The 17,229-nt window shown below is 40.1% G+C and overlaps 1 protein-coding gene across 2 annotated transcripts in view; it reads left to right on the top strand.

Annotated features, from left to right (window-relative positions):
* Positions 1-745: 745 nt before the first annotated feature.
* SACS (sacsin molecular chaperone) overlaps positions 746-17,229 on the top strand; it is a 55,939-nt gene continuing 39,455 nt past the window's right edge. For both annotated transcript variants that reach the window (XM_059684452.1, XM_059684451.1), the window contains exons 1-5: positions 746-1,016; positions 1,141-1,291; positions 8,245-8,332; positions 9,442-9,527; positions 12,476-12,587. In XM_059684452.1, the coding sequence (XP_059540435.1) occupies positions 1,006-1,016; positions 1,141-1,291; positions 8,245-8,332; positions 9,442-9,527; positions 12,476-12,587 (448 nt within the window). In that variant the 5' untranslated portion in view covers positions 746-1,005. The remainder of the gene's footprint in view (positions 1,017-1,140; positions 1,292-8,244; positions 8,333-9,441; positions 9,528-12,475; positions 12,588-17,229) is intronic.

Genomic DNA, 17,229 nt, shown 5'->3' with positions numbered 1-17,229 from the left:
ATCCATAAACTCTAAGGCTCAAATTTCTGATTTCAAAGAGCTTGCAAGTGTGATAGAAAAACTTAGGGTGCTGATAGTATAAGATAATATTGCTAAAATAAATCACGTATATTTTTTATGTCATAGGATGTTTAGTCTCATCTATTACTTTCCTTCTGGCACTCCTTTCTTCAGCAAACTGAGTCATTGACCCTACTTTTGGGCCTTAAAAACTAACAGGAAATGAAACCATGGAAGATTTTTTTTATTAATATATTTTTATTGATTTCGGAGAGGAAGGGAGAGGGAGAGATAGAAACATCAGTGATGAGAGAGAATTATTGATCAGCTGCCTCCTGCACGCCCCCTACTGGGGATCGAGCCTGCAACGCAGGCATGTGCCCTTGACCTGAATCAAACCCAGGGCCCTTCAGTCCGGGGCTCTATTTACTGAGCCAAACCGGCTAGGGCCATGGAAGACACTTGTGTTCTGCAATCACAACGCTCCCCTCCTTTACATCTTACTTGGAGATGCTTCCAGAGATTAAAAGTCGTTAGAGTTGGAGGACAGTAGGCGCTAGTTCTGCATTTCATATAACTGTTGAACTCCGCCAGGGAGAATACACATCTCTAAACGCACAGCTCCACGTAAGTTCGTGTTTAAGGCTGTCCGGGCACCCGCGCTGCTACAGGCGGGGCGGGGCGGGGCGGAGGCTCGGCTAACGGTCCTCGCGGGAGGGCGGGCGGGCGCGTGCCCGTGGGCGGCGTCTCCAAGGCCCTTGCCGCCCGGGAGCGCGCCGCCGCCGCCTCCGTGTGCTCCTCCCGCGGGGCCACGGCTTCCTCTGGCGATTCCGCTCGGCTCTGGCTGCCGCCCCGGGACTGCGGCTGAGCGCGGCCGGGCGGCGCCTGTCTACGGATGAGGATCCAGCCTTCCGGGCCCGCGCCCGGCCTCTCGGCGCGCAAGGGCCGGCTGTGACCAGGCTCCCGCGCTGGGGCGGACGCGGGCCCTCGGCGGGGACGCAGACGATGGGGGGCAGGTAACCCCGCCCGGCCCGGAGCTGGGCCGCGAGCGTGCCTGCCACCGAGCCCGGGAGAGAGGGCGCGCTGGGCGGGCGCGGCCCCCCATGAGGCCCCCACTGAATCCCTTTGCCTTTCGCACAGGCGGCTGCGGGTGACCGTCCTTCCCGGCTGCGTGGGCTGCAGGACCGTGGCCGCTCTGGAGTCCTGGACCGCGCGCGACGTCAAGGAGAGCATCGCGGCGGAGACGGGCTTCCCCGTGTCGGAGCAGCGGCTGTGGCTCGGCGACCGGGAGGTATGCCCGTCCCCTCTCCTCTCCCCGGGGGAGGACGGGCCTGCTGTGTGCGGAGGGTGTAGCACATCAATTCGCTAGTTGATAGTGACACTGAATGGGTTTATTCTTGGGACGTGGAAGGCAGATCAAGTGGTCGCCCTGGAAAGAATGCTTCGCAAATAATGTGAGCAAAATGACACGTGTGTTCCTCTCACGGTAACTTTTATTGATTTACCATTTCAACTTTGCAGTCCCCCTCCTCCATTTTGTCTGAATCTTCACTTCCTGAAATTAAGATACTTATTTTTAAAAAATATATTTTTATTGATTTTAGAGGGGAAGGTAGAGGGGGGAGAGAGATAGAAACATCAATGATGAGAGAATCATTGATTGGCCGCCTCCTGCACGCCCCACACTTGGTCCCAGCCTGCAACCTGGGCTGTACCCTGACCGGGAATCCAGTCATAGGTCCAGGCTCAGCCACTGAGGCACACTGGCTGGGCAAGATACTTTTTTGATGAGCATTATAACCAGAGGATTTTTGTTGTTTCCGTGTTTAGAGACATCATCATTGAAGTAACTTAATCATTACAGTACTTATTTTTTCTGTTATACATTTAACATTGGTAGATATCTTAACCTTTTTACAGCTTAGAAGTTACCCCCCAGTTTTGAATCACAAAAGTTTAGACTGAAAGGATCTTCAGATACTTTCATGTAGAAGCTATTAGTTTGAGGAGTGCTTTTATATTAAAACTTCTAAGATATAAATGAATAATTTAGCAGATCAAACTTTGGAAAATAGGAATATTTCATATTGTTGAATGTATCCTTTAAGGTTGGTGAAACTACTTAAGGGAAGAGTTACATGGAGACATATTGCTGAAAATTAACATTTATCCTAATAAATATCTTCACTTTATTTTTTTTCTATGATAAAAAACACCCCACATCATTTTCAGGATTTAAAGGAGGTGACAAAGAGTTGAACAAATACACAGGGAATACTTAAGCCATAGAGAATGCCATTTTTAGTATTAGATTTCCTTACAATTGACCGAACAGCAGAATGGCAGGTCGGCTGGGGGCGGGGCTGGTGAGCAGGCGGCGCCAGCCAAGGCGCGTGCCAGCGGGCAGAGAGAGGGGACGGCGATTGGGGGGGGCAGCGGCAACCAGCGGCAGAGGGGTGATTGAGGAGGCAGGGGTAGCTGCTCACCAGCTGGTGCTGTCCCCTGATCAGCCCGCCCAGTCGCCTCCCACAGAGGCTTGGGCCTGCTCTCCACAGGGAGTGGCCCTAAGCTGTCAGTAGGACATCCCCAGACTGCGAGAGGGCACAGGGCCCCCCCTCCAAGTGCACAAATTTTCCTACACTGGGCCTCTAGTCCTATATAATAAAAGCCTAATATGCAAATCGACTGAACGGCAGAATGACTGGTGTACAACTGGTCGCTCTGATGTGCACTGACCACTAGGTGGCAGATGCTCAACACAGGAGCTGCCCCCAGCCTGCAGGCCCCAGCCAAGGCCGGTGTCAGTGGGGCCCCCCCCCATCACCCCACTGGTCGCCCACAGATCGGCCCTAATTGCCGGCCAGGCCTAGGACCCTACCAATGCACGATTTCATGCACCGGGCCTCTAGTCTAGTATAAATATTGGTGAAGTGCTTGGTACCTGTGATTTTAATCCCTCAATGTAATCTTGACCTTCTGAGTACCTGGGTCCACTCACTAGTCACTTGCCCACTTAGACCCAGATTTCCTGTTAACCTGTTCTTATGTTGCTCCATGGATTGGCCCTCTTTTCCAGTTCCCCAACCATAGTTGGTATGCAGACAGTGACTTGAGGACTTTGGATGGAATTGAGGAACAAAGCTCATCATTCTCACTTCTTTTTCTGCGCCTACTCCCATCTTTTAACCTTCCCTTGTATACTCTGCTGGTTCTATACCCACTTCTTTGGTTACTCCTCTGGCTCTGCTTTGCCCATTTGTCCCCTAGATGTGGTTATAACCAAAGGCTCAGTTGTGGCTCAGTCTTGCCATTAGAAATGTATTTGTAGGTGTCTGCAAAGTATTGGTATGGGATGGTAAACATTTCAGTGACGTGTAGAGGTTTCAGATTGAGTGAGTGGTTGGTGGAGAGGGTCCAATTAGGAAACCTGTGCTAATAATGAGGTAGTGAGGTTCTAGACTATGATTGTACAGGTAACACTGAAAGGAAAGGATGCATAGGAGAATTTGAAAAATATAAAATTATGGCAGTTTGGTACCAAATGGGGGTGGGGGGGGGCAGTGTGGAGAAGGGGGTGAGATGTAGAATAAGGCAGAAGGCCTTGCCAAGGATCTTCAGAAGCCTTGAATGAGATCAGGAAAATAATGGTTCAGTTCAGCAGAGATAAACAAGTACAGAAGATACCTAATTTTGGAGGAAAGGTGGTAACCAGTTTGCTTTTGTATATGGTTCAGCTGGTGGCAGGACATAAAAGAGATATGTAGGCAAATGCACAAAGAGGTAGGTGACGTAGATAGATCCTACTGCCAGTGGGTAACAGAGGCTAAATTAATTACCACGTTAGAATCTGCTTTCCTGTTTCCAATGGGAATGGGATAAACGAATTCTAACCAATTCTAAGATCTCTGTTATGTAAGAGTCTAGACTACAGTGATATTCAACAGGCAGATGTGGATCTGAAGCCCAAGGGATAGCTTTTGGGAAGTAACTTTTTCAGCACATTTCTCTTTCTGTACTTTGTAAATACATTGGGAATATTATTAATATTTATTGAGCTACTGACTGTGTTCCACACACTGTTCTAGATATTTTGTATATATATATCATCTCACTAGTGAAAACAAGCTCATGAGTTCATTATTACTACTCCATTTTGTAGACTAGTGAAGCCAAGATTTAGAGAGAAGTATCAAACTAGGATTGGAACCCAGATCTGTCTGATCCCAAAGTCTGGACTTGTTAACCTGCCACACCATAGAGAATCTTTCAGGGTGTCAATAAATAAAAAAGTTAAATGTGAAGTTCTTTAAAATAGAGAAGAGCTTAAACCGTTAAAAATGAACTTGAATGTCAAGGATGGAGCTCCCCCAGAAAACAAGCAGAGGGCACAATTCCCTCCTGATTCAGAGGAGATAGGCTTGTGACTTTTACCAAACTGATGAACTTGGTAATGCTAACATGTGCCATTAAAGGTCACCTTTATAGAAGCACATCTTTCACAGAGGTGGTTTTATTTCCTATTTAATTTAATGCTGTTCATAACCTTTTAGATTTGAATTATTGGCAAGAATTCTAATATTTTAAGGTAGGCAGGAAACAAAAGCTGTTGACAACTCCTTGTCACCCACTGGTTTTGGTTGGTATTGGACATAGTTAGCAGTAGGCACTTATTCCTTAGTCTTTCTGGGTCACCTAGAATCCTCTTTTACTTGTTTCTTTTGCTTTTCCTGGCCTGGAAGTGGCATTTGTCAGTTCTTTACCTCCTGTCCCATGCAGAGACTGAAGCTATTCTTTATAGCTGTGCATCTTTCTGGTCCATTTTCCTGATCCATACCAAATGTGTTTGAGTCTCAAGCCAGGTTTGAAGTATCACTTCACTTTCTTCTCTTTTGATTAAAAATGTCCTCCCTGTCAGCTTTTAAATCTTGAAAACCTCCTTGTGTCCTTGACAACTAAACAAAGGAAAAAGTGTTGGGAGATCCAGATTACAATTAAAATTGTATTGTTTGCTTAATAATTTGAAGTTACTGTTTCATAATAAATGAAAATGAGCATCTCGGAGGTTTTTAAGGGAGGGTGAAGCTGGTATGGGCAGAAATCCAGATGTTAAAATTATTTTATAATCACTGTTTTAAAGACAAATATAAAGACTGAAGTGGACTACTTTTTTTGAAATGTATTTTTTTTATTGATTTCAGAGAGGAAGGAAGACAGAGAGAGAAACATCAATGATGAGAGAGAATCATTAATTGGCTGCCTCCTGTACGCCCACCCTGGGAATTGAGCCCACAATCTGGGCATGTGCCTCCTGGCTTGTAGATTGATGCTTAAGGATTGAGCTATACTGGCCAGGCTGAAATGGACTACTATTAAGGTCTTATTGCCTCTGGAGGTGAATAAGGACCAATGCTGCTTTTTGCTTGGTTGGAGCAATTAAGGTCCAAAAAAGAATGAGGCCCAAGCAAAATCCCCAAATCTTGGCACTCTCCAGGGGAGAAAACAGATAGCACTGCTCAAGTTATCTTTGCTGCTTGCTTTCTCTTTGGGAGAATCACTTCCTTGTAAATAGGTCACTGATAACAATCTGCCAAAAGCATTCATTGTCAAACTCACATAGCCAGTTACATCTGTTTTTACTAATGTGGTCCTAGTCTGAGTGTGAGAGTGGCCCAAACCCCCTGATCGCCCTGTGGCTCTGTGTGTGACAGGGGGCGGGGCCACAACCTCTCTATCGGCCCTGCTCTGTTGTGACAGGGGAAGACGCCCCAACCCCCTGATCAGCCCTGCTCTGTGCCTGATAGGGGGGAGCTCCCCAACCTCCTGATCGCCCTGCGGTTCTGTGTGTGACAGAGTGTGGCGCCCCAACACCCCCACCCCACAGGCCCTGCTCTGTGTGTGATGGGGTAGAGCCATAACCTCCCCATCGGCCCTGCCCTGAGTGTGACAGTGGCGGCGCCCCAACCCCCTGATCCGCCCTGCTCTGTGCGTGACAGGGGGGAGCTCCCCAACCCCCTGATGGGCCCTGCTCTGTGCATGACAGGGGGGAGCTCCCCAACCCCCTGATTGGCCCTGCTCTGTGAGTGACAGGGTGAAGTGCCCCAACCCCCTGATGGTTCCTGCTCTGTGCATGACAGGGGGTGGCGCCGCAACCTCCCCATCGACCCTGCCTTGAGTGTGACAGGGGGCGGTGCCCCAAACCCCCAATCGGCCCTACCCTGAGCGTGACTGAGGGTGGCATCGCAACCTCCCAATCCACCCTGCTCTGTGCATGACAGGGGGCGGCGCCCCAATTCCCCAATCCGCCCTGCTCTGAGCCCGACCAGGGGCTGCACCTAGGGATTAGGCCTGCCCTCTGCCACCTGGGAGCAGGCCTAAGCCAGCAGGTCGTTATCTCCCGAGGGGTCCCAGACTGCGAGAGGGCACAGGCCGGGCTGAGGGACACCCCTCCTCCCCGAGTGCACAAATTTTTGTGCACTGGGCCTCTAGTGTGTGTGTGTGTGTATATATATATGTTTGTGTGTATGTGTATGTAAGTGTCCATGTGTGTATAACCTAAATATATAAACTAGGTAATATACTGTTTATTTTTAGTTACTTATGAACTTTATAAGAAGTGTATTATTCTATATGTAGAAACCTGGAATTAGATTTTTACACTGAATATTACGTTATGAATATTCACCCAAATTTATGTACAGTTTACTTAATTCATTTTTTTATTGTTGTGTAATATTCCATTGTATTAATATGTCATAGAATTTGGGTAGTTTCTAAATTTTTGTTGTTAAAACAGTACCGCTATGATTATTCTTATCCATATTTCCTGCGCAAGGAGTTTTTACAGGCTTGCTTTAAGATTCAGTGGCGATATGTATAGGAAGTGCTTCATAAACTGGGAATTGTAACACACTCAGATTTGCATGTTAGAGATGGGGACTAGAATGAAGATGATGTACAGAAAGTAAGAAGACCAGATGGGATTGTTATACAAATCTGAGATGTGGAGGGTCTGAACAATTGCAAGTAGAGAACAAGTTAGCTATGAGAAAAGTTGGGGAGGGACATGCTGGTACCCAGAAGGTAATTAATTTGACTGTGATTTGGTGAGAGAGAGGACTTTTCCCCCAGCTTTCCAATTAAAGTGACGAGATAGAAGATGCCATTAATAATTGAGATTCAGAGTAAAAGATGAGTGATAAGTGATGGAAGGAAAGCTAGTGATGTCACCTTTTGGTAAGTTGCTCTAGGGATCCTGGAAGATATCAGTGTGAAATGGGTGGTAGACAATTGGAAATACTGAATTTTTGACATGGTAAATTATGTCCTTCACACCTTGTCAAGGAAGTGAAAGGTACAATGGTGGTTCTTCAGGTGAGCTTTTGAGTAATGTTTTGCAAACTGCTGACCTGTAAGGAATCATTCCATAGCAACACTTAACAGTGGACCGGTGGGGACAAGGTTATCTGGCTTTGGATTATTTACCTTATTTTCCAAAAAAGGCACTGCTCCTGTGGCTTATGATCACACATATTGTACCTTGCCCTTATGGGAATCAGACCAAACACCAAAGGAAAATGAATATCAAGGTGTTTTTCAGGAAAGCCAATTTTAGGGAAGTTGTAGACCAAAGCAGCTTCAGACCTTGGAGTCCTTATTTGCCCCTTCCTTTTATATCATACCTTTATTGTAGCAACATCTGGGTAGCAGTGTTTTCCAAACTATATTTCTAGGAACAATATCCTAGAAAATAAATGAAAAAAAAAATCAGTGCTAAATTTGTGAAATACTGCTTATGTAATCCTTTCTGAGAAAGTTACAATACATATTAACATGTTAAATGCCCTAAACCCCAAATTATTCCAATTAATTTAAAACATTTTTTTGTCTTCTATCTGTTGACATCTCATAGAGCTGTGCTCTGAGCAATACACTTTGGAACTGCTAATCAAAAGAATGACTTTGTTTATGATCCTCATTCATTATACAAAATTTAAATTATTTTAAAGCAGAAATATGTGTATCTTTATCTATTAGTAACTATCTTTTAAATTTTTAAAAAAATTTTACTAAATTTTTATTCTTTGAAACATTCACTTCTCCAGAGCAACTTAATTCCTGATAAGAACAGTTAACAAGCATTATATCTTAAGTGCAAAAAAATTTATGATTAAGTTTTGAATTTACAGTATTAGGAACTATATTGCTTTTCATACATTTTATTCATTTCATTTTTTTTTTTTTCAGTTACCTGACTGGATCAAGATTGGAGAACTGACTTCCAAAAATTGTCATCTTTTTGTAAACCTTCAATCAAAAGGCTTAAAAGGGGGAGGTATAACATTGACTTTACCAGGATATTTTGCCCTTTTTAGTTGAATAAAGATTATGTTTTAAAAGTGAAATGAAAGTGTATAATATTGGAATGTGTGCGTGGATATCAGGGCCAAAGGAAAACAAGGGCAGATGGAGTTAGTGAGTTATAAAAATGTGTGGGATATATTAGTCTGTGGAACAGTTGGGGTTTGGTCTTGGTGCATAGTTGTGCAAAAATGATGCAAATAAATTTATAGTGATGATTCTGTTTCTTAAGCACAGACTTATTTTTTACTTATATACAGATTTTTTTGTTGTTGTTCTGTGCATCTGAGAAATTACTTTCCTTCCCCCGTTCTCCTTGTACTTGACTGTCACCTATCTGAAAGAAACCTGGTCAGTCAATTCTAAGAATCTCTAGTTTGGAAAGGCTTAAGGGTATTTGACTGGACAGCCATTGAGATGGTGATTGTGCTGAATTTCAGAACCATCAGATCATCGGTTGAGATTGAGAATATTAAGAATGTCATTATCAGCACCATTAGGTCTGGCTTATAATTTTGCAGCAAAGCACCATTTATTTCAATTGTTTTAGAAAATATCAGCCCTTTCCCCCATGCTCTTTATTTTTTAATTAATAATCGTTTGTGACATTTAGTATATTTAACATATTCTTAAAACTTAATTTGTAGCTAATGAAAAATCTTGAGATTAGATAAAGTTGAATCTTCTTTACTTTTTTTTTTAATCCACACTTGAAAAATGTTTTTATTGATTTTTTAGGAGACAGGGGGAGAGAGAGAGAGGGAGAGAGAGAGAAAGAAACAACAATGTGAGAGAGAAGCATTGATCGGTTGCCTCTGTCAACGGGGGATCGGATGAGCAACCTAGGTATGTACCCTGACCAGGAATCGAACCCACAACCTTTTGGTGTACAGGATGATGTTCCAACCAACTGAGCCACACCAGCCAGGGCAGAATCTGCTTTACTCTCTACTGAATCTGTTTATTACGTAGAGTTTCATAACCGAGAGCTGCAGTAAAACATGAAGTTTTAACTTGTAGAATTTTACTGTGTCTTGGAATCAAATAACACATTGGTAACAGGCCATGGGATTTTTATTTTAGGTAGATTTGGTCAAACAACTCCACCACTTGTTGATTTTCTCAAGGACATATTAAGAAGATATCCAGAAGGAGGACAAATTCTTAAGGTAGGGCATGTGTTGTGTACGTGTATGAATTTACTTTGATAAAAATGAGGGGAATAAAATTACTTAAAAGTCTTGTTAGTGTTTACATGTTTTAGAATTTTGTCTAGATTAGAATAGCTATACTTATTACCCTCTGCACCTGCAGTGTATTCACAGGATGATGTGGGTTGAGAACACAGTCAATATAAATATGTGGGGTTTCAGAGCAAAAGGGACCCACTAAGTTGCAGTAATCAAGTAGTGCTACTCTAGGAACACTTTTTTGTAACTGTATATAATTCTATAATGTAATTTTATGAATTGCATGTGAAACATTGTACAATGGCATTACAAATCTACCAACCAACCAACCAACCACACAAACAAAATAATACAGAATCCACATTCAGGGGCCATCGACATGTGCTCATTTGACCCCTGGTTTTAGAGGTTTGCTTTTGGGAAGACTTTAATTATTTCAGTTATTTAAAGCTATTTATGATGTATTCTTTTAGTTTGAATACACTCAAAAAAAATAAGCAACCAGAAAAGAAAGCAATATAGAAGATATTGCAAAGATTAGATTTTGTGTTTAAGTTTAGCAACACACTTCCTTAGTTGTAAAAGATCAGTCATTATGCATTTTCCTTCTCATTAATTTATTTAGTGTTTATTAAAAATTCTTTAGTCCTCATATTTTCTAGTTTAGATGGTAAATTTTTAGAAAATAAGGACTCGGTTAATAGTCATACTCAGAGAGAGCTGGAAGAGTATTGCTGCATCTTCAGTGATTTTAATAATGACATGTATCATTTAAGAATAGGCATCAGTGATTCACAGAGTTAATTTGCAAACCATTTTTATATTGTCATATTAGGAAAGTGAAGATAGGAAGAGTATGTTTATTGGGTTGAAATGGGGGTAGATAGGCAAAGAGAATAAATTTAAATTTGAAGATTTAGTTGATGTTAACAGGAGTATTATCAATTCAAAATTGAGTGATAAATCCTATCAGGAAACAAGGCCACAGTAATGAGTGAGCTCTTTGGACATTCCTGTAGCTAGCAAGCAGCTGATATTTACTCCTTCCTCTTTGCTTACTGTATATATTTATGTGCGAACCAGCTGAATATAATCTTTGTTCCTTGGATGTTTTAGTAGAATTCAGCCGTTTTAGATTTAATAGGAATCTTAGTCTTATGCCTTTTGTGATGTTTGCTGAAAGGTCCAGATATTTTAATAAATCGCCCAAGATTATATGCAAAATGACATATTTATTACCTCTTCTTCTCAGAATCAGTTTGAGAGAGATCCCCTGAGAAAAAGCATCCCATCCTATTTTTCGTTCAACTTGAGACTGATAGTTGGAGCCTGGGAGTTGGGACTTTATCTCCAGTTTTCTTCATCTCTGCCCCCTAAAATGCACATAAATAAAAAATAGATATCCAAATGAAACCAGGATCCAACCTTGAAAGTGCTCTCATTTTGAAAGTTAACATTATATTTTGCTCCCTTTTAATTCTTATTTCTCATGTATATCATAATAGCCTAATGTAAATAAGATTACTAATTTCAGGGATTCTGTTAGACTAAATAGTGTAGGAACTAGTCTACAAATTCTATGAGAAATAGGCAGTTGTGTGAACAGGAGTAATTTGTATTCGATAAGGAAGTAGATAAGGGCATGTTTGGGGTTGAACAACAGTTGGGTAAGACTTCCCAACCTCTTGGGTTATACCCAGTGAACTACACGTCTTACCTGATCTCAGAACTTGCTCTCAGATCTGTGCTAGTCCCTTATTCAGTTAGAGTTGTCTCATTTCATGTGAGCACTGTCACCTTTTTACTCTGACAAAGGTTTTGCTGTTGGCATTGCTGTCTTCAGTTCTTGCCAATTCCCCCCAACCCACTCCAGGTTTAGTAATACCAAGATTTCAGAAAAGTTAAAATATAGTTCTTCCCAATGTTAGAGGTTTATGAGTGTAAAAATAACAAGATGGGTTATTGTGTTTCTAAAGACCCATCCATTTAAAATGTAACCACCTGATTTGGTTTGGCCTAAATCACAGCTCACCCAGGCAATTGCTATGTATTGACTTTTCTATACTTTAGATAAGGTCCAAAATAAACTAGGGTTAATATCTTTGAAGTTCATTTCAAGTTCTAATGACTATGGTATTGGCTCTAGCAGTTGGACTCTTATTTTAGAGTGTGGAACTCCCAACATGATTTTGGTAGGTGTGCCAAAGTGATTGGAGTTGTTGAGACTGGGGATTTTTTTGAGGCTACTGATGGGTGTAAATCCTGTAGTTTGCCCTTTCCTTTCTCACATGATAGTGCTTTTATTACCCATTCACCCATCTACTTACTTATCCACCAGACAATATTACCATCCTTTTTTATGAAAGGAATAAGGCAGTGCTGACCTTCAAAAACTTTCATCTTAGTATAGGAGAAAGACATGCTAACCTCAAGTTTTCAAGATGCAACATACTGTACATATAGACTGATTATTTTTTTCTAAGAGAAAGGTAAGTTTGGTAAGCAAATGATAAATGAGATCTTTTTTGGTAACTGCTTGAGAATGGGTATTTATCCCAAATGACAAAATAGTCTGTGTAGTTTGGAACTTGAGTAATTTCTTTTGTGTGAAGGCTTTGGGTAGGTTGTAAATAAGAGGCAGAGTTGTAAATAGTCTCAGGATTTGTGTTGCAGGCTAAGAATAGCGAGTTAAAAAAGGCATTGTAAGTATGTGTAATTGAAGAAGGACTCATGGTCGTTTCAACCATACTCGTATGTATGTAACAATTACTTTCAGTAGTATCCTCACCAGATCTTAAAGATAATGTTGCAAGCAGTGGGTTTCTTTACTGAAATGTAATTATTTTTTAAATATTACAAGTAAATATAAAGATGGGCAGTAGATTACTGTATTATGAAATATTGTTTTTGGTGTATATCTTGATTAGGAATTAATTCAGAACGCAGAAGATGCTGGTGCCACAGAAGTAAAATTTTTGTATGATGAAACTCAATATGGAACAGAGACTCTTTGGTCAAAAGATATGGCACAATATCAGGGTAAGAATCAATATTTAGGAGTAAGTTTTATGTATTAACAGGTGCTTTTTATTGATTTATAATACTCTGTTTAATGAACAGCCTAATTACCACTCATACTTCACTTCTTGGTATATTTCATTCCACTTCAGATGGTTTTCTCTGCTTTTGGTGGGCAGGTATCTCTGCTAGTTGGTATTTTTAGAGAACAAAGAAAAAAATCTCAACACAAAGTAACAAGCAGTGTAAATTCAGTTGGCCCTTGAACAATACAGGCTTAAACTGTGCAGGTCTACTTATATGCAGATTCTTTTTAATAAATATACAGTTTTCCCTCTGTGTCCCTGAGTTTCACATCCTTAGGTTCAAGCAATTGTGGATTGAAAATAGTAATTTTGATCCACAGGTGGGAATATACGAATGCAGAGGACCTACTGGATACATTGTTCTATGCCATTTTATGTAAGGGACTTGGGCATCTTTTTTGGTGTCTGTGGGGAGTCTTGGAACCAGTCCCCTGTGGATACTGAGGGACCATTGAAGTTTTGGGGGAGTCAAAAGTAAAACACAGATTTTCAACTGGGTGCATTGGCACCTCTAATCTCCACCTTATTCAAGGGTCAACTGTACATAAGCCTCTTGTTCTATTTAGTCACTTCTGAGTATCTTACATCGTTAGCAACACAAAAAGATACCTTTTCCATATATATAACACTTCTCTACATTTGGAAAGAAGAGGATTCTGCTTTTAGGATACCCTTGAAGTGTTTTGAAGTGGGTTGGAAAGAAATTTTGAAGGAGATAAGAGAATAAGGAAAGCGAAAGACAATAAGACAGTGATGGCGAACCTATGACACACGTGTCAGAGGTGACACGCGAACTCATTTTTTTGGTTGATTTTTCTTTGTTAAATGGCATTTAAATATATAAAATAAATATGAAAAATATAAATCTTTGTTTTACTATGGTTGCAAATATCAAAAAATTTCTATATGTGACACGGCACCAGAGTTAAGTTAGGGTTTTCAAAATGCTGGCACGCCGAGCTCAAAAGGTTCGCCATCACTGCAATAAGAAAACCATAACCAATAGATTCCTGATACTTCAGTTATACTCTTTGAAGTGTTATTTTTTTAAAAAAATCATGATTTTCAGTGCAGCTATGAAGTCAATAGGATGATTGCAAATGACTGTATATTACATAGAAAGTTATTGAGAAAAAGGAGGATCAATTCAGACTTTTTCCTGAACATATTTTTAAAGAGATGTAAGTCATATATTTTTTAAAAATATGTTTTATGGTTCAGGAGGGTAATAGCATTATTGTTAAATATTTAAACATTAAACATTTAATACTTCTTATACCTAATAGATTTATTCTTAGGCCAAATTTGTGATATGAGAGCTGCATCTTTTTATTCTATAAAGAGATGTGGTGAGACATAATACATCAGTCCTAACTCCTGGGACATTTGTGATCTTGGGCATGTCACCTCACCTCCATTGGTCATGAGAGGACTGAGCCAGTAAGATTTCCTGGTTCTAAGATCCCATGGTTTAATGTAACCATTGTTAAAAAAAATACCGACTGTGGTTATGAGGGGCGTTTGCTTAAGTCCCGATACTGTACAGTGGGGGCACTGGTATGTAGAGTGGAAGCTCTGATCCTCATATTTACTCAAGGTGATTAAGCAGATTACTGAGCCTCACTTAATTTAAGTCTGCTTGCCTATACGATGGTAATAAGGACAAACTTTACCACCAGTTATTTTGAGGATTAAATCAGATCATTTATGTGATAATGTTTTAGGTCTGCTGTCATACTGACACTAGTGTGTACTAGAGAACCATAAATGAAAGAGTGAAGAGATTGTAGGAATATTTTGTTGTAAAATGTTACCTAAATTGTATGATTTTTTTTTTGATTTTTTAATTTTTTTTTTTACTTCTAGCCTTGACTTTCATTTAAAAATATTTGAAACAAGGTTACTTAACTGAGTTGGTGTATAAGTATACTTGGAGATAGGCTATTTATTTATTTAGTTTAATCCTCACCTGAGGATATCTATATGTTTCAAGAGAGGAAGGAAGAGAAAGAGAAACATTGATATAAGAGAGAAACATCGATTGGTTGCCTCCTATATGTGCCCCAACTGGAGATTGAACCTGCAGTCTAGGTATGTGCCCTGACTGGGAATTGAACCTGAAACGTTTTGGTGCATGGGATGCCATTCCAACCCACTGAGCAACCTGGCAAGGGCTAAAGATAGGCTTTAAAAGTCAAATCGGAGCTCCATTTTTAATTTTTTGAGGAAACTCCATACTGTTTTCCACAGTGGTTGCACCACTCAATATTCCCACTAGCATTGCATGAGGATTCCTTTTTCTCCACATCCTCACCACCACTTGTCATTCATTGATTTGTTGATGACAGCTGTTCTGACAGGTGTTAGATGGTACCTCATTGCCATTTTGATTTGCATCTCTCAGATGATTAGTGACTTTGAGCATGTTTTCATATGTCTCTTGGCCTTCTGTAGGTCCTCTTTCAAAAAGTGTCTATTTGAGTTCTTTGCCCATTTTTTTTATTGGATTGTATATCTTCCTTTTGTTAAGTTGTATGAGTTCCCTGTAAATTTTGGAGATTAAACCCTTATCAGAGATAACACTGGCAAATATGTTCTCCCATGCAGTGGGCTTTCTTATTGTTTTGTTGCTGGTTTCTTTCGCTGTGCAGAAGCTTTTTATTTTGATGTAGTCACATTTGTTTATTTTCTCATTAGGAGCTGTATCAGTAAAGATATTGCTACGACATATGTCTGATATTTTGCTGCCTATGGATTCTTCTAAGATTTTTATGGTTTTCCATCTTAAGTCCTTTATCTATTTTGAGTTTATTTTTGTGTATGGTGTAAGTTGGTGGTCTAGTTTCATGTTTTTCATGTATCTGTCCAATTTTCCCAACACCATTTATTGAAGAGACTATCCTGACTCCATTTTATGCTCTTGACTCCTTTGTCAAATATTAATTGAATATAATGGCTTGAGTCAACTTCTGGGTTCTCTGTTCTGTTCCATTGGTCTCTGTGTTTGTTCTGTGCTAGCATCAGGCTGTTTTGAGAACAGTGGCTTTGTAATATAGCATAATATCTGGTATTGTGATCCCTCCAACTTTGTTCTTTTTTCTCAGGATTTCTGAAGCTATTCGGGGTCTTTTTTTATTCGAGATGAATTTTTGGAAAGTTTGTTCTAGGTCTGTGAAATATTCTGTTGGTATTTTAATGGGGATTGCATTGAATCTATAAATTGCTTTGGGTAGTATGATGTTGATTCTACCAATCCATGAACACGGTATATTCTTCCATTTGTTTATGTCTTCCTCTATCTCTTTTTTCAACATCCTGTAGTTTTCCGAGTATAGGGCTTTTACCTCCTTAATTAAGTTTATTTCTAGGTATCTTAATTTTTTTGTTGCAATGATAAATGGAATTTTTTTTTTTTTTTAGTTTCTCTTTCTGTGAGTTCGTTATTGGTGTATAAAAAAGGCATAGATTTCTGGGTGTTAATTTTGTATCCTGCTGCATTGCCGAATTCATTTATTAAGTCTAGTAGTTTTTGGATGGAGTCTTTACGGTTTTCTGTGTCATCTGCAAATAATAACAGTTTTACTCCTTCTTTTCCAATTTGGATGCCTTTTATTTCTTCTTCTTGTCTGATTGCTATGGTTAGCACTTCCAGTACTATGTCAAACAGGAGTGGTGAAAGTAGACATCCCTGTCTTGTTCCTGTTCTTAGGGGAAATGGTTTTAGTTTTTTCCCATTGAGGACGATGTTGGCTGTAGGTTTGTCATATATGGCTTTTATTATGTTGAGGTATGACCCTTCTATTCCCACTTTGCTGAGAGTTTTTTATCAAAAATGGGTGTTGGATTTCGTTGAATGCTTTTTCTGCATCAATATGATCATGTGATTTTTGCCTTATAATTTGTTTATGTGATGTATCATGTTTATTGATTTGCGAATATTGTACCAGCCTTCCATTCCTGGAATAAATCCCACTTGGTCATGGTGTGTGATCTTTCTAATGTAATGCTGGATCTGATTTGGTAGAATTCTGTTGAGGATTTTAGCATCTATATTCATCAGGGATATTGGCCTGTAATTCTCTTTCTTTGTAGTGCCTTTATCTGGTTTTGGAATTAGGATAATGGTGGCCTCATAAAGAGTTTGGAAGTATTCCTTCCTCTTGGATTTTCTGAAATAGTTTGAGGAGTATAGGTGTTAGTTCTTCTTTGAATGTTTGGTAAAACTCCCCTGTGAAGTCATTCGGACCTGGGCTTTTGTTTGGTGCGAGTTTTTTTATTATTGCTTCTATTTCATCAGTTGTTATTAGCCTATTCAAGTTTTTTGATTCTTCCTGATTCAGTTTTGGGAGTTTATATTTTTCTAGGAATTTATCTATTTCATCCACATTGTCCAGCTTGTTGGCATATAGTTGTTCATAGTATTTTCTTACAATCCTTTGTATTTCCGTGGTGTCAGTGGTTACTCCTCCACTTTCATTTCTGATTTTATTTATTTGGGTCCTCTTTGTTTCTTGATGAGTCCAGTTAATGGTTTATCAATTTTGTTGGTCCTTTCAAAGAACCAGCTATTGGTTTCA

Source organism: Myotis daubentonii, chromosome 2 (genome assembly GCF_963259705.1).
Source record: "Myotis daubentonii chromosome 2, mMyoDau2.1, whole genome shotgun sequence".
Taxonomy (NCBI): domain Eukaryota; kingdom Metazoa; phylum Chordata; class Mammalia; order Chiroptera; family Vespertilionidae; genus Myotis; species Myotis daubentonii.
The sequence above is the reverse complement of the archived record's forward strand: the minus strand, read 5'-3'. Positions and strand labels throughout refer to the sequence as shown.